The 24,820-nt window shown below is 43.7% G+C and overlaps 1 protein-coding gene across 1 annotated transcript in view; it reads left to right on the top strand.

The window, feature by feature from the left end:
- The window catches only part of ehbp1 (EH domain binding protein 1), a 387,240-nt gene that overhangs the window by 239,467 nt on the left and 122,953 nt on the right, over nucleotides 1-24,820 (top strand). The window contains exon 16 of the mRNA XM_078556541.1: nucleotides 12,192-12,335. Within this exon, the coding sequence (XP_078412667.1) occupies nucleotides 12,192-12,335 (144 nt within the window). The remainder of the gene's footprint in view (nucleotides 1-12,191; nucleotides 12,336-24,820) is intronic.

The raw sequence follows: 24,820 nt of genomic DNA, 5'->3' as shown, positions 1-24,820 counted from the left end.
ACCTACAAGGCTGCCGACCAAGAAGTGGAAAGTGGGATTAGGCTGGATGGTTACTCATTGGCTGACGCGGACATGATGGGCCTAACGGTCCCCTTCCATGCTGGAAATTTCTACAATTCTATGAATATTGGTTAGACTCCACTTGGAACATGGTGAACTGTTCTACTCTCCTGATTATGGAAAGGATATAGAGGGTACTGGAGGAAGTGCAAAGAGATTTACTAGAATGATTCCAGAAATAAGGGGTAAGAACATAAGAAATAGGAACAGTAGTAGAGGATTCGGCCCCTCGAGCCTGCTCCGCCATTCAATAAGATCTTGTGTTTTGAATTCCACACTCCCATCTACCCCCGATAACCTTAGATTCTTGTTAGCCAAGGGAATTAATCTACCTCTGCCTTAAAAATAAGAACAAAATAAGAAGGGTTATACCTATCAGGCAGGCTTTGACAGGCTGGGACTAGAAAAGAGAAGACTAAGGTGTGACTAGATAGAGGTCTTCAAGATTATGGGAAGATTTAATAGAGTAAATGGTTCATCTGGCTTGCAAATGTCCTTTAGGGAAGGAAATCTTCCATCCTTATCTGCCCTGACCTACATGGTGAATCCAACCCCACAACAAGGTGAGCTGAATCTTAACTGCTCTCTGAAATGGTCTAGCAAGCCCCCCAATTGGATCAAATGGCCACAGAAAAATTGAAAAGGAATAAAACTGACTGACCCAACCAACTGAGCACCTGGCATTGACCTAGGCACCAGAAATGACAATGGCACAGCCTCGCCCAGTTGACCCTGCAAAATCCTCCTTACTAATGTCTGGGACTTGTGCCAACATTTTAAAAAATCTATTCACTCACTGGATATGTGCATCGCTGGCTAGGCCAGCATTTATTGCCCATCCCTAACTGCCCTTGAGAAGGTAGTTGTGAGCTGTCTTCTCGAACCACTGCAGCCCAAGAAGGGAGTTCTGGGATTTTGACCCATTAACAGTTCCAAGTCAGGATAATGTGTGGCTTGATGGGGAACTTGCATGTGCTGGTGTTCCCATGCGTCTGCTGCCCTTGTCCTTCTAGGTGGCAGAGGTCATGAGTTTAGAAGGTGCTACCAAAGAAGGCTTCACAAATTGCTGCAGTGCACCTTCTGTATGGTACACACTGCTGCCACTGTGTGTCAGCGATGGAGGGAGTGAATGTTTAAGGTGGCGGATGGGGTGCCAATCAAGTGGGCTGCTTTGTCCTGAATGGTGTCAAGCTTCCTGAGTGCTGTTGGAGCTGCACTTATCCAGGCAAGTGGAGAGTATCCCATCACACCTCTGACTTGTGCCTTGTAGATGGTGGACAGACTTTGGGGATTCAGGAGGTGAGTTACTCGCTGGAAAATTCCCAGCCTCTGATCTCATGGGGCAGAATTTTTCATCCCGCAGGCAGGTGCATGCCCGACCCGAATGGGAGTAAAATAGTGCACGTTCTGACATCATCGTGCACTCACGCAATATTTTGTTTGGCGGGCGCATGCGGGTGCTGGAGCGGTGCCTACCATTAATTAACAGGCCACTCAAGCCCTTAACAGTCTAATTGACTGAGTTTTCGTTGCCCATGCGATTTTCTGCTCATCACACAGGCAAAACGGGCAGGTGGCCTGATGACATTTTCTCAAACTCATCCAAGGGCGGGATAAAAAGGGTCAGCAGCATTTCCAGTGTGAGTAGTGAGGAGTTTTGGAGATAGTTTGCTGCTGGTTGCTTATTGGTACTTGGCAGCTTCATCTCTGTTTGGGGCTTCATTCTTATCATTTCCAGGTTTCATTTCAGGACTCATTGCTGTCTACCAGGCCCCCGGAGGATTCAGACTGTATGGACCCTTCCATGTATCAGACAGCCTTCCTGGTGATGGGGATTGTAGTCTCTGCTGGAGGCACCTCCTCCCCTGAGGAAGAGAGGGGCAGAAGGAAGAGGAGCCCACATGTCCCTATGCAGCTTCCAGGGGAGGGACCTGTGGGAGGAGAGGTGCAGGCACAAGGGGCGCAGGGCCAGCAGGTAGTCCATGGCGGAAGGGGCCACAGAAGACGCCACTATCCTGCTGCCAGGGTTTACAGGCAGCAATGCAACTACGTCAATGTGTCCGAGTTGTAATGCTGAACCAAGCTCCATCTATCAAGGGAGAGCATGACCTCCATTTGTCAGATGATTGGGCCAGAGATCAGCTCCAACTACGTGGGTGGGCACCCCATGCCAGTGGCTCTGAAGGTTAAAGCGGCCCTCAACTGGTCAGTGTCAGAGTGGGAGATGGAAGAGGCACCCAGTACCCCAGCTAGGTGCCCGTCCATCAGTGGTGAGCAGGATCAACTCCGGCTCTTTCCAGGGGTCAGTGTGGGATCTGTGTGGAGTCTCCCAATCAGTTGTCTATGGTTGCATCAAGCTGGTGACAGAAGCTCTGTTCAGGTGGGTACTGACCTTTATCCTTTACCATATGGATGAGGCCAGCCAGGCTGAGCGGGCCAGAGGTTTTGCAGCAATTGCAGGTTTCTCCTGTGTCCAGGGTGCCATCGACTACACACGTGGCCATCAAGGTGCCAGTGGGACAACTGGGTGCCTTTGTCAACATGAAGGGATTCCATGCCATGAACGTGCAGATAGCGTGTGACCACAGGATGCTGATTCTACAAGTCTGTGCAAGGTACCCTGGCAGCTCCCACGATGTTTACATCCTCAGACACTCCCAGGTGCCGGGGCTCTTCAGTGCTCCAGCCCGACTGGATGGATGGCTGCTGGGTGACGAGGGCTATCTTTTGAAGAGGTGGCTCATGACGCCTCTCCACCACCCAAGAACAGAGGCAGAGAAGCGTTACAATGCCAGTCATGCCTTCGCAAGGGCGGCGGTAGAGAGAACCATAGGTCTTCTCAAGATGCGCTTCTGATGCCTGGACTGTTCAGGGGGAGCAAAGGGGCGGAGGAGCTGCTGCTGTCATCCAAAGTGCCCTGAGAGGACCCTGTAGAGACGACAGGCATCTTGTACGCCAGCATGAGGTTGCTGTGATCCTGCTCACCATTGATGGACGGGCACCTAGCTGGGCTACTGGGTGCCTCTTCCATCTCCCACTCTGACACTGATCACCCCAGCTCAGTAGCTGTGTGAGGGTTTGCAGGTCCAAGCGCAACCCCAGGAACCCCTGATTCTGTCCCTGGAGCTGCCTCTCCAGGAGAGTCACCACTCTATCAATGGACGTGGCAGTGCGCTCGGCCGTGACGGTCAACACAGTGCTCACGCACGCTCCGCATGGACTCCTCCACCACTGAGCCCATGGCATGGAGACCCTCATGCATCTCCACCAAATCATCCTGCACATCTCACTGGACATCCAGCATCTGCCACCTAATGGATGACTCCAGAGGCTCGTTATCAGCCTTCGACCGAGCATCATCCTGGTCTCCAACAGTCCTCTGACTGCCGTCGCCCTGAACACACTCTGCCTCCACCTGCACCTCAAGCGAGTGTGAAGTACCATCACCAATGTGCACCGATGTATTAGCCGCCGCTCTAATGCCCACCAAGATGCTGGTATCTGCACGGATGTGACGCAAGTGCATATGACGCCCGGTGGCCTTCGGGGTCCCGAGATCGAACACCTGATGAACCTAAAAAGGAGAAGAAGGACAAGTCATTAGTTAAAGCCATAACACTGTCACTGTGCATGCCAAGCACCCTGGTGAGACAATGGAGATCTGCATCATGGTGCCATTGTCTTCCGATGATCAATGGGGACTCCAGGTTCGAGGCTCCCATCAATGAAGAGACTACATTAGAATGGTTGTACAAGCCAAAATTCTCACCTCTGTGTACTGCACCCTTACCTCATCTGGCACCCCCACCTCTCCATGCCTGGTTGCACGTGGACGCGCCTGCTCTCAAGCTATAGGGCATCTTGCTCATACCATGAAAGGATTAGGAGGCTATCGGGGCCTCTGTCGGTCCTTGACCTTTCTATATTGTTGTTGGAGCCGTCTGCTCCTGAGAGGAGCATTGATTAGTCCACTCTCTACCTGCAGCATCATTGCAGCCTGGCCAACCCTAGCTGAGGAGCACCTTGCAGGGCGCTTATAAGTTGTGGCCCTCGAGGGGCAAGGCACTCGATCCAAGCAGCTGGTGCTCACCCCCTTGGCTAGCTCCGGCATCATTGACAGTTGGCACTCAGACTCTAGCATCCTTGAGGTCCATGGGGGTTCGGCCAGATCTTAACACATCTGCACACTGATCCATGCCAACATGGTACTCACCCTTCCTGAGCGCAGCAGGTCATTGAAGCTCTTCCGGTACTGCACCCAGAAGCACCACACCATGTCACGGTTGCTGACCAGTGCTGCCACCTCCTCCCATGCCCTCATGGTGTGGTGCGGTGGCCGCCTCTTCCCATCCCGGGGGCCAGGGTGTCCCTCCTGGCAGCCACCTTCTCCAGGAGGACGGCGAGGCACTCATTAGAGAAGCAAGGGGCCAAGTGCCCACCTGACCTGCTGTGTTCAGCCGCACTCGGGTCCATTGTGCCAGCTCAAGGAACGTCGTCCGTGGCTGCCTTCCAGGAGCTGCCTAGTCCGCTTTCAAACCGGCCGCTGGGTCGCCATTGGACCTGGCGGCCGACAGGACCCCACTCCCGCACTGCCCTTCCCGGCCAGTGTGGAGCCGCATTTCATGCTGGGTGGGCCTTAATTAGCCTGCCAGTGTGAAATCGCAGTCAGTGCCCGATAGCAGGCGGCAGTCCGTTTCGCGGGCACACCCGGGCCCACCCACCCGACGAAGGGAAAATCCTGCCCATAGAGTTTTACAGCACGGAAAGAGGCTCTTCGGCCCATCATGTCTGTGCTGGTCATCAAGCCCCTATCTACTCTCATCCCATTCTCCAGCACGTGGTCCGTAGCCTTGTATGCTATGGCGTTTCAAATTTTCATCTAAATACTTCCCACCTCTACCACCCTTTCAGGCAGTGAGTTCCAGATAACCCCCACCCTCTGGGTGAAAAAATAATTCCTCAAATCCCCTCTAAACATCTGCCCCTTACCTTAAATCTATGCCCCCTGGTTACTGACCCCTTACTAAGTGGAAAAGTTTCTTCCTCTGTACCCTATCTATGCCCCTCATAGTTTTGTACACCTCAATCAGGTCCCCCCTCGGCTTTCTCTTCTCTAAGGAAAACTACCCCAGCCTATCCAGTCTCTCTTCATAGCTGAAGCACTCCAGCCCAGGCAACATCCTGGTGAATCTCCTTTGCACCCTCTCCAGCGCAATCACATCCTTCCTATAGTGTGGTGACCAGAACTGCACACAGTACTCCAGCTGTGGCCTAACTAACGCTTTATACAGCCCCACATAACCTCCCTGCTCTTGTATTCAATGCCTCGGCTAATAAAGACAAATATCCCATGTGCCTTCTTAACCACCTTATCTACCTGTCCTGCTTTCTTCAAGGATCTATGGACATGCACACCAAGGTCTCTCTGACCCTCTGTACTTCCTAGGGTCCTACCATTCATCGTGTACTCCCTTGCCCTTTTAGTCCTTCCAAAATGCATCGCCTCACACCTTTCAGGATTAAATTCCATTTGCCACTGTTCTGCCCATCTGACCAGCCCGCCTATATCGTCCTGTAGTCTAAGGCTTTATTCCTCGATATTTAGCACACGACCAATTTTTGTGTCATCTGCTAACTTACTGATCATAACTCTTACGTTCATGTCTAGATCATTAATGTACACTACGAACAGCAAGGGACCCAGCACCGAACCCTGCGGTACACCGCTGGACACAGGCTTCCAGTCACAAAAACAACCTTCAACCATCACCCTCTGCCTCCTGCCACAAAGCTAATTTTAGATCCAATTTGCCAAATTGCCCTAGATCCCATGGGCTCTTCTTGATCATTTTCCAATGCAAGACCTTGTCAAAAGCCTTACTGGAGTCCATGCAGATTACATCAACTGCAGTACCCTCATCTACACGCCTAGTCACCTCCTCTCAAAATTCAATCAAATTTGTTAGACATAATCTCCCGCTGACTATCCTTGATTAATGCTTGCCTCTCCAAGTGGAGATTAATCCTGTTCCTCAGAATTTTTTCCAAAAGTTTCCCTACCACTGATGTTAGACTCACTGGCCTAAAGTTCCCTGGTTTATTCCTACTACCCTTCTTGAATAATGGTACCACATTAGCTATCCTCCAGTCCTCTGGCACCTCTCCTGTGGCCAGAGAGGATTTGAAAATTAATGTCAGGGCCCCTGCAATCTCCTCCCTTGCCTCCCACAGCAGCCTGGGATACATCTCATCTGGACCTGGGGATTTATCCACTTTTAAGCCTGCTAAAACCGCTAATACCTGCTCCCTCTCGATGCTAATTTGTTCAAGTATATCACAGTCCCCCTCCCTGGTTTCTATACCTACATCGACCTATATAGTGAATACAGACGCAAAGTACTCATTTAAAACCTCACCTACGACTTCTGGCCCCTTACACAGATTGCCACTTTGGTTCCTAATGGGCCGTACTCTTTCCCTGGTTATCCTCTTGCCTCTAATATACTTACAAAATGCCTCTTTTATTTTACCTGCCGGTGTTTTTTCATGCCCCCTCTTTGCTCTCCTAATTTTTTTAAGTAATCCCTGTACTGTCTGTACTCCAGGGCTTCCACTGTTTTGAAACCTCTGTGTCTACCATAAGTTTCCCTTTTTTCCCTTATCTAATCCTTTATATCCCTCGACATCCAGGATTCTCTGGACTTGTTGATCCCACCTTTCACCTTTACGGGAACATGTTGACCCTGCACATTCACTATTTCCTTTTTGAATGACTCCCACTGATTCGAAGTAGATTTTCCTACAAGTAGCTGCTCCCAGTCCACTTTGGTCAGATCCTGTCTTATTATATTAAAACCAGTCTTCCCCGAGTTCAGAACCTTTATTTCCAGTCCATCTTTGTCCTTTTCCATAACTATCTTAAATCTTACTGAGTTATGGCCACTATCACCGAAATGCTCCCCCATGGACACTTAATCACTTGCCTGGCTTTGTTCCCTAAAACTAGGTCCACCCCCCTGCCCCACCCCACCCCACCCCACCCCAATAGGACTTTCCATGTATTGGCTTAAAAAACTCTCCTATATACATTTTAAGAATTCTGCCCTCTCTAAGCCTTGCACACAGTTAATATTGGGGAAGTTGAAATCCCCTACTATTATAACCCTATTATTTTTACACTTCTCTGAGATTTGCCTACATATCTGCCATTCCATCTCTTCCTGACTGTTTGGGGGTCTATAGTACACTCCCAGCAATATGATTGCCCCCTTTTTGTTTTTAAGTTCTACCCATATGGCCTCATTTGAGGAACCTTCTAAGATATCATCCCTCCTTATTGCAGTAATTGACTCCTTGATCAGTAATATGACACCACCTCCCCTTTTACATCCCCCACTATCTCGCCTGAAGATTCTGTACCCCGGAATATTGAGCTGCCAGCCCTGCCCATCCCTCAACCATGTCTCTGTGATAGCAATGATATCATATCCCCACGAGTTAATCAACACCCTCAATTCATCTGCCTTACTCACAAGACTCCTTGCATTAAAATAAATGCCTTCCAGCCTTGCCATGCTCCCTTGTGCCTTAACTTGACTATATATGCTCTGCCTTGCGGACTGACTTGCTTTTTCTTCTATACTTGTCTGTACATCATCCCCTATTATACCTCCACTCCATATCCCATCTCCCTGCCAAATTACTTTAAACCCCCACCAGCAGCAGCACTAGCAAAACCCCCCCCCCCGCCCACCCCACAAGCTCTTTTAGCCACAGTATTTATATAGCTGGTCCAGCTTCTGATCATTGGTAACCCACCCGGATGTTGATAGTGGTGGAATTCAGCCACGGTAATGCCATTGAATGCCAAGGGGAGATGGTTAGATTCTCTCTTGTTGGAAATGGTCATTGCCTGGCACTTGTGTGGCGTGAATGTTACTTGCCATTTATCAGCCCAAGCCTGAACGTTGTCCAGGTCTTGCAGCATTTGGACATGAACTGCTTCAGTATCTGAGGAGTCACAAATGGCACTGTGACCTTATGAAGGACAGAAGGTCATTGATGAAGCAACTGAAGATGGTTGGGACTAGGACACTACCTTAGGAACTCCTGCAGTGATGCCGTGGGCCTGAGATGATTGACCTTCAATAGATGCAACCACCTTTCTTTGTGCTAGGTATGACTCCAACCAGCGGAGAGTTTTCCCCGGATTCCCATTGACTCCAGTTCAGCTAGGGTTCCTTGATGCCGCGCTCTGTCAAATGCTACCTTGATGCCAAGGGTGGTCACCCTCACCTCATCTTTTGAATTCAGTCCATGTTTGGACTAAGGCTGTAATAAGGTCAGGAGCTGAATGGCCCTGGCAGAATCCAAACAGAGCGTCAGTGAGCAGGTTATTGATGCATAAGTGCCACTTGATAGCACTGTCAATGACACTTTCCACACTCCTTTTGATGGCTTAACAAGACGACTCTGGAAAGGCAATGTCTGGCACAAGTGCCAGACATGAGGTTGTCCCTTGCCATTGGTGCGGGATGATCTCTACTGACACCTTTTTTGCAGGGCTGACATCTGCATTGGAGCTTCTGAAACCACATGTCACATGGTGGTGAACTCCTGCCCACAGCTAGTGTCGCTGTTTGCATCGATCAGCTAGAGCCTCCGCACTTGCCATGATTGATGTTGAGGGTTTGCATGTCACTTTTGACAGCATCCTTAAATCAGAGCTTTGGGCACTCTGCTGGTCTCTTGACACGGGCTACCTCCCCGTATAGTATTTCCTTGGGAATGTGGCCATCTTCCATCCCATGCACATTTTCAGGCCTGTGCCTTCTTTGCCTGATTAGTGCTAGTATGCTTGGCATGTTTGCCCTCAAAGTGACTGCTTCACTGGTGACTCTGTCTTTCCGTGCGATACCAAGAATGCACCATAGACACTGGAAGTGGAAGTTATTGAGCCTTTGTTATTGGCCAATGTAAGTTGTCCAGGCTTCACTACCACACAGCAATGTGCTAAGGATGCAGGCCTTATTTATAAGCATCTTGGCCCTATGGATCAGTTTGTTGTTTCTCATGCCCATTTTGTTAGTTGGCCGAAGTTGGTGGCTGCCTTTCCAATGCGTGTGCTGAGCTCTACGCCATGATGTCTGTCACCGTAGACCCAAGGTAGAAGAATTTGCTAACTGCATCCAGTGGTGTGTTGTTGAGTCTGATCACAGGTGGAAACACAATACCCTGTCCTATAATTAGTTTTCTTGACACTGAGGTGAGGGAGAACATGACAGAAGTGTGAGACAGACGATCCATGAGTCTTTGGAGCTGTTCTGTTTGGGCAACTAGTGCAGCATCATCAGATGTCAGCAGGGAAAGCATAGGTCAGGAGGAAAGAGGAAAAGATACCAAACAGAGTAGAGGATAAGACACAGCCCTGTGTCACCCCATTCTTGAACCCAAAACATCAGAGGTGGAGCCATCGAACTGAATGGTGCCATGCTTGTTATCGTGGAAGGACAACCTGCCAACTTGAAAATGCACTATTTATCCCTACCCTTTTTTCTGTCTGTTAACCAATCCTCTATCCATGTTAATAAATTACCTCAAACTCCAGCTTGTGTATTAACCTTTTGTGTGACACCTTATCGAATGCTTTCTTTCGACAACTGATGCCAAGCTAACATGCTTTCTCTCTCTTCCTTTTCTTGAATAGCAGTGTTATATATGCTACCTTCAATCTGCTGGGAGTTTTCTAGAATCTAGGGAATTTTGGAAAATCATAACCAGTGCATCCACTAACTCTGCAGTTACCTCTTTTAGAACCCTAGGATGTAGGCCATCGGATCTTGGGGATTTAGTTTCAAGTTTCTCGAATGCTATTTCTCTGCTTCTGTTAACTACTTTATGTTCCTTACTCTTTTTAGCTCTTGGTTACCTTCTGTTTCTCATATTCTACAGTGAAGAAAGACACAAACTATTTGTTCAATGACTCTGCCATTTCCTCATTCTCCATGATGATTTCTTCTTTTTCTACCTCCCTCTAAGGGACCAATGTTTACTTTAGCTACACTTTTTTTAATATACCTTTAAAAGCTCCTATAAACTGTTTTTATATTCCTGGCTAGTTTACTCTCATCTTTTTTCCCCTTTTTATCAATTGTTTGGTGTCCCTTTGCTGGTTTCTAAAACACTCCCAATCCTCAGGCTTACTACTATTCTTTGCCACATTATAAACCTCATCTTTTAATCTAATACTATCCTAACTTCCTGAATGAGCTACAGATGGGTCTTTCTTGCTGAGTTTTTGTTTTTCAATAGAATGAATTTTTGTTGAAGATTTTGAATTGTTTCTTTCCCACTGTTAATTTATTGCTATACGTTTTAGTTTATTTACCCAATCAACCTTGGCCAACTCTCTCCTCATACCTCTGTAATTGGCTTTGTTAAAGTTCAACATTCTTGTTTGGGACTGGAGTGTGTCGCTTCCAAACTTAATATGGAATTCAGTTGTATTATGATCATTCCCAGTGGACATTTTACTATGAGGTTACTAATTAACCCTGCCTCATTGCACAATATTAAATCTAAAATAGTTTCATCCCTAGCCTGTTCCATAACTTGTTGCTCCAGGAAACTGTTATGAAAGCATTCTATGAACTCATCTTCCAGACCACCCTTGCAAATTTGATTGGTCCAGTCTATATGAAGATTAAAGACCCCACAATTATTACATTGCCTTTCTTACAAGCTCACAAGTAAAAAAAAAGAAGTAAAGGTAGGAACGCTGATTAGGCCACAATTAGAGTACTGCGGACACTATGCATGTTTCATTATAGGAAGGATATTAAAGCCATAGGGAATATGCAGCATAGGTTCACCAGGGGGATGCCAGGAATTGGAATTTATAGTTATGGGGTACATGATGTACAGAGACTATTTCCAGTGAGCAAAGGAAGCTTGGAGTAAACTTGAGAAGTGGTAGAGAATTTGGGAAAATAGTGAGGACACTTGAGGGAAGAGACCAGATGTTGATACAGACGCCTGTAGTAGCGCAGGGTTGGCATCAATTTACCTACTCTCCAGGTCATTTAATGTTCTCAGAGGTGCACAGTATTTTTATTCGGCAAGGGTGTTAAATATTACAGAACCAAGGTGAGTAGTTGGTGTTAAGATCAGCCATGATCTAATTAAATGACAGGATAATTTAGAGGGCTGAATGACCTGTTCTTGTTCCGGTGTTCACCAATGAGAGTGCAATCCTGTTTTTTCTAGATATAATTTTAAATTTTACAAGTTACTTTTTGCTTCGCAGTTGCAATCCATTCCTTCCTTCTTTGCAATGTCACCTTCCCAATACACAAGTGCACACTAGCCATCAATCCTGCTGGAAAATGACAATCCTTGTACTGTTTCTCCCCCAACTTCCAAAACTCAGCACCCAATCCCTGTGGCTATCCAGCAGAACTCCTCCTTTTCAAATCCAAGTTAACCCACCTGGAAGTTAAATGAGGGTCTATGGTGCACATAGGATGGTAAAAATGCCCATCTCAGCCTTCTGCTGGCCCAACATAAAGCCTAGACCTGCACTGTAGATAACTAAGGGTATGTTTGTTTTTCTTGAACACATTTTTCAAACTTTTGCTGTGGTTAAAATAGCTCATTTTGTAGATGCACAGGGGTAGAATGGAATGTGATTTTGTTTCTTTCCCAGTAAAGAAGTCCTTGCTTAGTGGATCTTGAATGTGCAAATGTGGAAACATTTGCTGATCTGAAGTCTGTTTTTCCATGCAGAACAGAGTTGTGGAATCTGTTATTGCCAGGCAATTATTTTTAGTTGATATATCTCTTTGCTGCAAAGTCTTTCACAGGAAAGTCATTTTTTTTACCAAAAATGGAAAAATTAATTGTGATCTGATTGATTTAATGCATGCATAATAATTTTGCAATTGAGCTAAAACCATGATTGAGATTATCTGGGAAAATCTGTCCAACATTGTAAAATAGTGTCTAACATTTCTTGCTATTTACAATAATATAAATTTCTCCATATTAATATCAGTAGACAAAGGAATATTGCTTGCTGATTGTAAAATAAGCAAATTTTAATGGATTTTATATTTGTGGTTTTCTTTAAAAAGAGGATAGCAACAAGACAGGAAGAACTGAAAGAGCGAGCAAGACTTCTCCTGGAACAGGCAAGGAGGGATGCAGCTTTAAAAGCAGGAAATAAACAGTCAACCATCCAATCAATAACACCAGCTCGCAACAAGCATTTGAGTGAGGTAATAGTCTTAAATTGCAGTTACTGGGACACAGTTTGTAGTCCAAGTAGACCCCTTATGACGGTACTTACCCTAGGCTATGCTGTTTCATGACGACAGGAGCATTATACATGGGATACACAGTGTATTGTTATATAATGGGCACAGATTTATTGTGGTGTTGCTGGTAGTTAGAGGATTATGGTGTTTTAGATCAGGAGCATTATACTATGTCGCATTATGTTGCTGAAGGACAGCATGTGTATAACCTAGTCTGTTCCTTTAACACCACGAGATTCATTAAACGCTACAAGATTTCTTCAAGGCTATAAACGTCCTGAACTTGAATTGAAGCTAAATGCTAAGGGCTGTTGCTGGAAATGCTGTTTTTGGTAGAGTGAATGTTATCAACTTTTTTGACTACTTGAATTATGACATTAATATTTGGAACTGTGCCAAAGTACTCAAAGTTGAATACAACTTATCTACTAATGGATCTCCTGTGGCATTGCTCCTGACGATCCGAGTACATGCCACTTTAAGCTGTGTAAAGTATAATATATTTGGTGGGTTACGTCGTTTTGGTGATTGAATAAGGAAATGTTGCTTTTAGTACAAACTATTATGGGAGCATTAGCAGTATCTTTGGAGTCAACTTCTAAAGAACGTACATATTTAGGTAGCATCTTTTGCAACCTCGGGGCACCCCAAAGCACTTCACAGCCAATGAAAAATGCTTGAAATGTAGTCACTGTTGTAATTAAGAAAAACACTTGAGATTCAGGGGATGTTAAAGCAGTGCAAACCAAATTAAATTTTAAGACAACTGAAGAAGAAAATTGCCCTCATTGAAAGTTAAATCCATTATTACACCCAGGTTCCTTTGAGCTTCACCTTTCACTATTTATACAGTATTCATAATATATTTGTTCCATGCGTTTTCCTGGCATTTAGCACTAACAAATTTCATCTACCACTCATTAACCCAATTGCATGTTTTATCTAATTACTATTTTAGGTCCCTGAGTGCTTCAATTGTTTCAACAGCCAATCCTCCTAATTAGTATCATCTGCAAACATAACCAGTTTACATTTGGATTCTGTGTCTTAAGTTGTTGATGTAGATCAGAAACAGGAGGGGCCCCAGCACCAAATCCTGGGGCACTCCATTCAGTATTAACGCCCTCCGCCCCTGGCTCTCCCACCACCTGACACCCCCTGCTGATTTCTTTCATTCAACCAATTCTTTCCCTTGTAATCAAATTGCACTTGGTGTCAGAAGCAGCTTTTCATTAGGAGCCATATAATCTCAGTCATGCAATGGTGATAATATTAGCAGATCTCCTGTGACATTGCTCACAGTAAGTGGGAAGGGATACTGTTTTGTGTCTTGTAATGCACAATGTAGTATTCTGCTGCAATAACGAAATTCTTTAAGACTGCAAAGTCCGAGTGCTGCTAAACAAACACTGGGTGGGTTCATTATTATTTAGGTTGCAGATCATAACTCGGTCTTTATCTTTTAATTCATCATGCCAATCATGTCATTTTTTTAAAAAGGCAGGAAGTATTCTGATTCATATATACTCTATTGCTGAAGAATTACTGTATATTTCAAATGTTGGTCTTTGTTTTTGTTTACTTTTAAATGTGTCACAGAAATTTGAGTGTAGCACTTGAATTGTGCTCTGTACAAAATGTGAAATTGCAACAGTTTATTGGGCAGAATTTTGCCCTTGATGGGCAGGTGGGCGGGCCCGACCGACTCGGCAGCGGGCAGGCAGCCGATCCCCACTGCCGAAACGGGCCCCAACACCATTTTGAGAGGGCAGGCCAATTAAGGCACGCCCAGCGCAACACCCGACGGGTAGCGCAATGCGCTTCCTGTGTGGGCGGGGGGGCGTGGATTCCCCAAATGCGAGAGTGCGCTCTTTCGCACGTGCGGGTGAAAGAGCGCACGTCTCCCTGAGACTAAGTGCTGCCTCAGGGAGATTGCTGAAAGTTTTTGAAACTTTAAAAATAGAACAATAAAAAAATCCAGAAACATGTCCCCCTCATGTGACAATGTCACACGAGATGGGACATGTTAATAAATATCACAAAAACTTTATTAAAGTTTTTTAAAACTGACATGAAACCTCATCCCGCCAGTGGATGAGGTTTCTTGTTTTTTCTAGTTCCCGCTGGGGCTCTTGGCCTGCCCGCCAACCTTAAAGTTGGACAAGCAGGGCCTTTAATTGATTTAACTACCCTGTCAATGGCATCAATTGGCCATTGACAGGTCGGCGGGCGGACAACTTATCGCGCTGTCCCCCCACCTTCCTGAATATTTAAATGGGGCGGGATGACGTCGGGGGTTCCGCCCGACGTCATCCCGCGTCATTTTTGCGTCGGTGAGCAGGCCCCGCCCCCAGCTCGCCAACAGAAAAGTTCTGTCCATTGTGTTACCAACAGATCTAACAGGACAAAGAATCATAGAATGGTTACAGCACAAAAGGAGGCCACTTGACCAATCCAAATGTCTGTGCCCGTTCTCTGCAATAGAAACTCGGCTAAACCCACTTCCCTGCGTTTTCCCTGTAGCCCTTCAGTTTTTTTTTCTTCAGATAATTACCTAATACCCTTTTCAAAGCCACGGTTGAATCTACCTCCACCACACACTCGGGCAGTGCATTCCAGATCCTAACCACTCACTTTGAAAAAAGTTTATCCTCATGTCACTGTTGATTCTTTTGTCATTCACCTGAAATCGTTGACCTCTGGTTCTTGACCTTCTGCCAATGGGAACAGTTTCTCCCTATCTGGACCAACCAGACTCCTCATGATTTTGATTACCTTTATCAAATCACCTCTTAACCTTCTCTTTAAGAAGAAGAGCTCAAACTCCCCCAATTTATCCTCATAATTCAAGTCCCTCATCCCTGGAACCATTCTTGTAAATCTTTTCTGCACCCTCTCCAGTGCCTTGACATTCTTACCTAAAGCTTGATGCCCAGAATTGGGTGCAATACTCCAGTTGAGACTGAAACACTGTTTTATAATGTCATCATAATCTCTTTACTTTCATACACTGTGCCTCTATTTATTAAACCTGCATGCTTTATTAACCACTTTCTCAACCTGCCCTGCCACCTTCAACGATTTGTGCACATATACTCCCAGATCCCTCTACTCCCACACACCCTTGTCACTCAGCCAACTTTGTATGCATCCACTATCCCTTTTGTTTCATGAGCTTTGCTGAGAAGCCTGTTATGTAGCACTTTATGAATGCCTTTTTGAAGCCCGTGTGCACCAGATCAACCAGATTACCTTCATCAGTCCTCTCGGTTGCTTAATCAAAAAACTCAATCAGTTTGCCCTTAACAAATTTGTGCTGGCTTCCCTTAATTAATCCACCCTTGTCCAATTGACTGTTAATTTTGTCCCAATTCTCATTTCTAAAAGCTTTCCCCCCGACCCAGGTTAAACTGTTTGGCCTGTAGCTGCTGGATTTATCCTTACCCTTTTCTGAACAAGGGTGTAACATTTTCATTTCTCCAGCCCTCTGACAACACCCTGTATCGAAGAAGGATTGGAAGATTATGGCCAGCATCTCTGCAATTTCCACTCTTTACTTCCCTCAGTACCCTCGGTTTCACGTTGTCCAGCCCTGGTCTTATCAACTTTAAGTACAGCCAACCTTTCAAATACCATCACTTTATCAACCATTGTCTCAACTACTTCCTCTTTCACTATGTCTTTGGTAGCATCTTCTTCCTTGGTAAGACAGATGGAGGGCACTCATTTAGTACCTCAGCCATGCCCACTGCCTTCATGCGTAAATCTTTTAGGTTATGAATCAGCTCCTTTTATATGGTGATGTGGAGGATAGCTTGCTTTATTACGTTAGGAGTGTTATGTCATTCAGTGCACACTATATTATTGGAGGGTGCTAACATGATGCCAAATTTATTTTTTGACATGTTCTGGGTTCTCTGTTTCCCTGAACAGAAAGTAAACATGCTTTTTACTTTTTACCAGTAGAATTTTATCATAAAACTTTGCATCTTTTGGGAAGTGTACCGGAGGGGAGGGGATTGTCGAAATGCTTGCAAATTGTGCACCCTGTAAAGAACAATAATCTTGTGAAACACAACATTTCTGAAATTTATCTCAATTAAAAGTCTGTAACTACTTTTCTGGATTAAAACATGACATGGTTTATGCTATTGGCTTTTTATATAAATTAATCAACTACCTCAGTAGTTGCAGACTTTTCCATTGAATTGGAACAGCCAAGCTTGTGTTTACAGAGTACTCTATTCAATACCAGGCTAACTGTTAGCCATTAAATTAACTAAAATTTGCTTCAGAGAATCTAATTTAACTTCACCTCTTTGCTGCTAGTCTGCTGTTGGTGCTTGTCTGATATTGGAGCTGCAGTCAAAATCCTGGAACTCCCTTCCTAACAGCACTGTGGGTGTACCTACACCACATGGCCTACGGCAGTTCAAGAAGGCAGCTCACCACCACCTTCTCGAGGGCAACTAGGAATGGGCAATAAAAATGCTGGCTTAGCCATTGAAGCCCACATCTCATGAATGAATAAAAAAAAGTTTCCAGTTAAACAGTGGGTAGTCTGTAGCCATTTTCTTAGGCCCCCCTAAACTCTGGATGTTTGCATCAATTTCTTCCCTGTTCCCCGTTAATCTGTAGGAAATATTCCAAAGCCAATCATTTATATTACTCTCTTAAAATTCCATTTCTCTGAAACATGGGACTGCAGGTCTGGCTGCACAGTACTCATTCTTTTGGCCACTAACTGACCTGTTAAGGTCCCAATATGGAGAGCAGGAAGCACATAAACATTTCTAGCTACAAGTTTACAGCCTGACATATTGATTGAGGTGAACATGCTTTTACCAGGAATGGACATTGGGATCATTTAAAAGGCAGAATATTTTATTTAAATAAGGATCTTGCACTGCTTGCAGGACCAGTTTTCAATATTTGAATGCCCTGGTGCTTCACTGTCCATGTGCTGAATTCACACAGCATGAATGGCAGCCTACTGACAGAAGGTGCCCTCACCAGGGATGTTTAAAAGAATTGCTATATGTTAGTTGTTGGTTTCTTATTCCAGTGTGCTGATTAATTTGATGTTTTGTTGTGTGATTTATCATTCTGGAAAGTTCACTTTGCTTAAACAGCCAGTGTTTTTGCCAGTGTTACACTTCGTTGGCTGACTCGCATCGTTTGACTGCAGTCATGGGTAGTATGGCGGGGCTGGCTCAACTGGACAGTAAGGAATACAGCAAACCAGAGGAGGAGGGCACTGCTTAGATGGCCATATACGCAGAGATTATCCATGATATCAACTTTCTCATCAACTTTCCTCAAGAGCAATATCTCAAACACAATAAAAACAAAATGCTTGAGACATTCAGCGGCAATGTTCCCTTGAAAATTCTGTTGTTGTGTGAGACCATTTTTTTTCAAGGCATGATGCATTTAAATTTCTTTGTGCGCTCGCACATATGCGGTATGTAACCTGTAGCAAGGCCTGTGCAGCACCTTCCAGGTGCTTAGAGCGAGCATGGCTCAGCCAGTCAGGCAGCATCTGTGGAGCGAGAAACATGTGTTTCACAAACAAACATTTTATGTTAGTATTCTTTTGTAATTAAAATGACCACACCGCTCAAATATTATGTATTGCCTAAGTTAGTAGTGATGGACCCCACTGTCTGTCCGTCCATTTCTGGGTGATTTCATTGTCAATAAGGTATATGGTGTTTTTACCTCGTCAGTCATATATTGCTCAATTAATGTAGTGGGCACCGTGGTATTGGAATCAGGCTGCAGGGGATAACGGTGAATGTCAGAGCCTGTACTCCAGGTATACTCTACCAGTGGCCAACTCTGGAAAACATCTACCAATTTCAGTTGAGAAGTTTCCTTTTCCTTGCTAATTTTCTCCCCTTCCTCCCCACAGCCCACACCGCCTCCAGGCGTTTCCTTTGCTAGAATATTGTTTTTGTATCCGTGACTTTCTAGTTTCTCAATCAAAGCCATAATTCAGTTATGACTGTTGACAGTGGATGGCAGCAGTATATTGGCGGTGAAACAGCAGAGCTTTGTCCTTGCCTTGCTCTGTATCAATTCATGTGCATTTCCTACATTGGGTGCTGATGGGAAACAGGGATCCTGGCAGGTTTTCTAAGCCTAACCCAGATACTGAGGCCAATTGCAACACCCTTCTTCCACTCAGCATGGGCTGGGGATCACGATGAACCTTTCCTGGTTAGATACTCATGCAATAAGTGAGCTGGGTCACCCGGAAGAAGGAATGATATTCTATTTGCCTATTGTTATAAGGTGAGAATTCTCTACACTTCTCCAAGTTTTCAGTGCTCAGTCATTAAATTATGAATTATAATGTGTAACATGGTAGAATGTGTCAGTAAAGTAGATACTTTAAAAGGAGGTACGAATAGGAATTGTTTATCCTGGCAACATTTGGTGCATTATCAAATTTGCAAATTTTGGGTTGTGTCACAAAAGTTTGAGAAGGCTGTTATGATATTTGCCTGTTTTAATCAGCTTCTGGTTGCCAATAAACCTACATTAGCAAAATTGTGGTGCACAACACAAATGAAAACAGAGGGCAGTGGTAAGTGGCATTTCATTTTACCTGCAAGTTTAACTATAATTTCATTCCTTTTAAAAGGTATGTTTGGTTAATCTTGGCTTTTATGCAAGACTGCATGCAGTCTTTGATAAGCATTATTTGAAGATTACAGTTAAAAAGTATGATTAAAGTGTTCTGCTTCCTTGTGATATAAATTCAGAACCTTGTGATATAAATTCAGAATCAGAATTTTTATCTCCAGCTTCATTTTTTCTTACATAAATGAAACCTATTCTATTTCAGACACACAGGCTGTTTGGTGGGTGATAATGTTAAACGGTATTGTTGAAGTATAGTTGATATTCCAAGAGGAGGGATGCGCCATATAGTAAAATTGACAAGGGCATATTATAGATAGAGGGCATGAAAGCATTACAGTGAATTGGAAAAAAATGCAGTTTTTTTCTGACAGTGATTTAATAATGCCATCAAGAATAAGGACAAATAAATATTTGTAATAGTTATATAAGCATTTAAGTTTGTGGATGAAATATAGCTTCTCCGTATACTTCCATTAAAAGTAACAACTGGGCACAGAAAGCAAACTGTAATTTTACAGATTACAAACCAGGATTGATTCCAATAATATATAATGCAAAAGTTTCAAACTCATGGACAATTATTTTTAGATCTTTTAATGGTCCTACATAAATTAATTCATAAATTAGTTAATCCATAAGTAAATGCACCCACAGAGTTTTCAGTTGTATAGTTTAATGCTCCTGGCTTTTGTTTGGTTTTATCTTCCCTTGTAATATTCCGTTGACTTCCAAATAAACATACTGGGGAAGCGTATCTGTATGTGGTGTGTACCCACAGCATTAACCCAATGTTTTCATCTACTTCTGATAACTTCTGTATGGCCATTTTTGTTCTTAAAACTATCCCTTGGGAACCCGTCACTTGGAAAGGTCTCTACAGGCCAACAATTTTGGTGTAGCACTGATTCTCAGCCTGAAAACATGCCCAGACAAATTTTTACCCTCAGGTATCTGGGTGACTATTCCATTTTCCTTAGTATTGCACACAGGTAATCAAAATCGATTTGAATATTTATGGTCAAGACTTCAAGGATGAAGAAACAGTGGAACCAATGTTTAAGAGAGTATAGAATAGGAGACAAAGAGAAGGGAGGAGAGAGAGAGTAATGGAGAGGAGCGATGGAAGAGAACAGGACTTGAGGGGAAAAGGAATTTAAGTCAGTGGGGCCATGGCAAGGATGAATGCAAGTGGGTGCTATGAATGGGAACTGTAGCTGTGGTATTACAGTAAAAGGGGATAAGGATAACCTCTGAGGGACAACAGCAAGTAAGGGGATGAAGGGACATCATCAGCCATTAGGTGGACTGAACTCAGAAACGCCACCAGTTGGGAGAAGGGAGAATCTTGGTTAGTGCTGGGAAGCTTTCCCATAAACAACATGCACGCACACTATTTCCTGGGCTCCAGGTACAACCTTCTTCCTCAACCTATTGTTTCCCAATCACCAGAAGGCTGCACTTGTCTGGAGGACCTAATGCAATATCTGCAATGTAAACAGACAAAGTTGCTTGGTTACGATTTCATCTTTCACGTAAAAGTTTAGAATTGTCAGGCAGCACCACGTGCAGAAAAGAATAATCACTTTTTAATAAGAACACCAACAGCCCTGATATGCACAAGGGTCTGTCTCTGACTAAGGAACTCATAACTTTGTTTCTTGTGGCCTGAGGGACAGGGAAAGAGAGACAGATACCGTGGAATAGATGAAGAAAAGGGGAATGGATTGAGAGAAATTGTCTCAAAGGTAGGTGAACAGGTAATGAGAGAGAGCGTCTTGGGATCCAGGTTGTGCGGGCAGACATATGTTACACGGCCAGCTGAAAATACAAGGGAAATAAAACAAACAGCATTGAGAGATTGGGACCAATGAACGTCTTAAGGAATGATCAATTAAGTTTATTGTCTCCCTGTTATATAAGGTAATACTCACTGAAACAAGAAATGTGTGCAAGGCACAGTACCAGTGGATTTGTCCAGTTGCAAGGGGCTGTATCACCAGGCAGCCCCCCCCACTCACTCACCGGGCATTATGAAGATTTCAGGAAGGCTTTAACCATTCAAACTGATTGTTTTTCAATATTTTGTTGAAACTAAAACTGAACTAGGACTGTAATGTTGCGTGCGAAAGAGCGCACTGATCTCCCTGAGGCTAAGTGCTGCCTCAGGGAGATCGGCTCCAAATTAAACAAATTTAAACAAATGATAGCAAGATTTCCCTGACATGTCCCCTCATGTGACACTGTCATATTTAAGAACCCTCGTGAAACCTCATCCCGCCCGTGGATGAGGTTTCATGCTTTTTCTTAAGCCTGCCAGGGCTCCCGGCCTGCCCGCCAACCCTAAGGCTGGACGGGCAGGTCCATTAATGATGTTAATTACTTTTTAAGTGGCCTCAATAGGCCGTTAACAGGTTGGTGGGTGCACAGCTGAATCAGCTGTGCCCCTGCCGACCTGAAAAAGGAAATGACGCGGGGTGACATCAGGAGTTCCACCCAACATCATCCCACGCCATTTTACGTGTCGGCGAGTGGGCCCCACCCCCGCTTGCCAACGGGAAGACCCTCCCCCATGTATTGATCCCCTGTCCCTCCCCAGAGTAGTGGCTATGTGCTGCAGACTGATAATGAAAACGCTTCATCTGGTAGTGTTGAACTATTTCCTTTAAATAGCTGAATTAATATCTAGTTAAGAATCTTATTAGAGGTTATGCGAATTTGTACATATGAGAAAACTCTACAGGATATAATGAATGATTTGCTGTTAGGGTAATTTGAAGGGGGTGTAGGTGGGAAAGGAGGGGAAGATGATGTGTGTCTGGCCAGAGTGGAACAGAGGAGATATGGTACAGACTCTGTGGAAATTCACTGTGTTACTGTTGTAGATTGAAAGCATTTCTTGAAATAAGCTCCCTCTAGTGATTTAATGGATTTTATGGCCAGGAAGATGGCCTGTGAAAGGGAGTGTGCTTAATGGGCTGAATGGTCTTTACTTGAACAATGCTTCTTAAGTTAAAAAATTAAATAATAAAAAAACTGTGCAAAATTTTTAAACAAAAAATACAGAGCTAAGAAAAGAGTTGTAGATAAAGGTCTCCAGATGCAAAGATTCAAACATTCCTCTGACAATTGTTTAAATTTTGTTTAAATATTTACTCTTTTCAGAATAAAGAATAATTTTCTTTATTAAAAGCAAAAATTCAATTTTTAAAATGTCAGCTAAAAATCCACTTTGATGATTAAATCTGAGTTTTATGTTGTCGGCTAAACAGCATCATTCCTAGCTCAGTCATTAGTCTACAATAATGCCATCAATCCAGAATATTTCAGGGAGTTAAAATAGTAACTCCTGTGATGGTTTTAAAGAGATAAATTTGTAAACTGAATTGAACACTTGTTAAGGCCATTGTGTAAACTTGAACTGTGTAATTGTTTAAGTGGGGTGAAGATCTCCCAAGAATTATGGATAGCAGCTCTAATAGTTTATGGTTTTAGGATTTGACTGAAGTATTGAACTAATGAAAGGGTTTTATCTTCTAGTATTCCATTGCCTAATGCCTGCTAGTGGCACTATTAAGCCAATAAGACTTTTATTTCACAAGCGAGATATCTCAAGTGCCTTTGATAATAGTTAATATTAATTGTTCTGTACATTCCTCCATCAGTGTTGATGGGTGGTCTTCAGAATCGATTGATACTTTTATCCGGAGTACTGTAATGGCTAGCCTCCAGCAGTGAGCAAATTGGTAATTAATGAACAATCACTGGTATTGTAAACTGCATCCCGTTAATTTTCCCTTTGAGTTTTAGGAAGTGTCATCTCCATTAGGATGCCATCAGTAACATTGCCGCATCTCGCAATGGCCCCTTGGCATGAAACCACATCGGCAGGATTTCTCACCCATTAGCAGATCAGAGAAGCAATTTCACAGTGTTTGGCCTGGGTAATTAAAGTACCAAGTACTGGGTAGAGTTGGGAATTCATGCTCAATTCCAGAAATACCAGGTGAGCTTCCTTGTGTTCAGTGGGACGTTATGATTAGTTTAATTGGGCTTTGTTTGATTTTAGCCGCCGAGACAATTTGTGCCATGGCAATCCAGTGACTTTTCATTTCTGTGTCTGTGACCTGTGCTGACATGAACTAGTACAAAACAATACTTTAAAGTAGAAACTCTTCTTTTTAGTCACAATGCATGTCATTGCTGCTGGCAACAGAATGAAGTACAAGCATAGAGAGGTATAGAAAATAGAGTGAACGCAGTTAAGTGTGAGGAGTCACATGCTCCTTCAATAACTTACTTTAGCTTTTTTTTTGCTTGTTACCTTCCAGTGGTTGCCTATTAAAATGACATAGTTTGGTGGGGCATTTAGGCCTAACCATTGGGGTGTTTCAAGCCGCCTTGTCAGTTGATGTTCTTGAATTGACTTGAACTGAGATCAAAGCTTTTTTTAAAATGGAAAATCAAAGAAAGACAGCTCCTTCAATTGCACCACAAGGGCCAATCAAACTCTTTGCACAATGTCCATCTTTATTCTCTGCTTCTGTCATTGTTTAACTGTTGTACAGTATAAACTTTAGAAAATTAAACTAATTACAATTGCCAACTGAAAACACCGAACATATGCTAGAATATGTGAAATCTTGTAATGTCAAACTATTTCCTGTCGTAACATTGTTTGAACTGTGTGCCAATTTAAAAAGGTAGTCCACAAAACTTTTTAGCTGTAAACTCTTACAGTAGCATATTATTGCTGGAAAAAGATTTTTTTTCTTGAAGCTTTTCGTCTTGCACTCATCAGGACAAGTCACAAGTAAATACCAGTGTCAAGGGAAACAACATATTTATACCATATGAGAAGAGAGTGCTGATTGGTTAGCAAATGGACTCTGATTGATAGAGGAGAATGTACCAGTGGATGATGACTGGTAGTTAACTGCCAGGCTTTGTTTGAAATTCAACCCATGCAGCTTGACTCTGATTAATAGTGTACATGGCCTTATTGAATTTGGTTGAAAAACATAGTTAGCAAATAGAATTGCAACGTAAATCTAAATTGTTTAAAATAAATTGTGGGTTAGCCACAGAGGGTAGATGAAAGTCTGAAAATGTAAGAATATAAAGGAAGTAATTATTAAGCCAAAGTTTATTGACAGCACTAGAGGATGTAAATAACATTTGAAAATCTTACACACCGAGAATCTGGGAGGTTGAAATGAATTTTTTTTTCTGGTTTGGGGCCAGTGCACTTCTACCCCCTAAAATTACATGTCATTTCCCTACCTCCTCTCCCAGTGTTAGTTACCCATATGTAATTGAGGGTGTATGCAGGGCTTAGGATTCTAGATGAGACCTCTCTCTTAACCCTGTCCTCCTCGCTGTTAATGGAGAGAAAGACAAAATGGAATGAGAGATAGAGAGACTGTGACAGTGGTAGAAAAGATGTTTTGGACTGATCAGCCAGAGATGTAACCACATCTCCCTCTCTTAAACCCTGCAACTGTCAATGGTTTTGCATCTGAGATAATGAAAACTTCACCTGGATTCATCCTCCTTTAGAAATGTGCTGCACTGCAGCACCATGACGTTACCTCCTCCAGAATAGTAGATTCCTACCGAAGAGCAGAAGTAATGTTAGGATCATGCATAATAAATAGACCTTCAACCCAGGAAAATGGGAGAGTCAGACTGCTGGCCAGAAAGCCCTCCCCAATCTACTTGTTGTGATATTCTCATCCTTCAATAAAATCTCCCCAGAAGAAAGTAAAAACAAAATACCACATGCTGCTGCAAGTGAT

This window comes from Cetorhinus maximus, chromosome 14, assembly GCF_964194155.1.
Source record: "Cetorhinus maximus chromosome 14, sCetMax3.hap1.1, whole genome shotgun sequence".
NCBI lineage: Eukaryota > Metazoa > Chordata > Chondrichthyes > Lamniformes > Cetorhinidae > Cetorhinus > Cetorhinus maximus.
The sequence above is the reverse complement of the archived record's forward strand: the minus strand, read 5'-3'. Positions and strand labels throughout refer to the sequence as shown.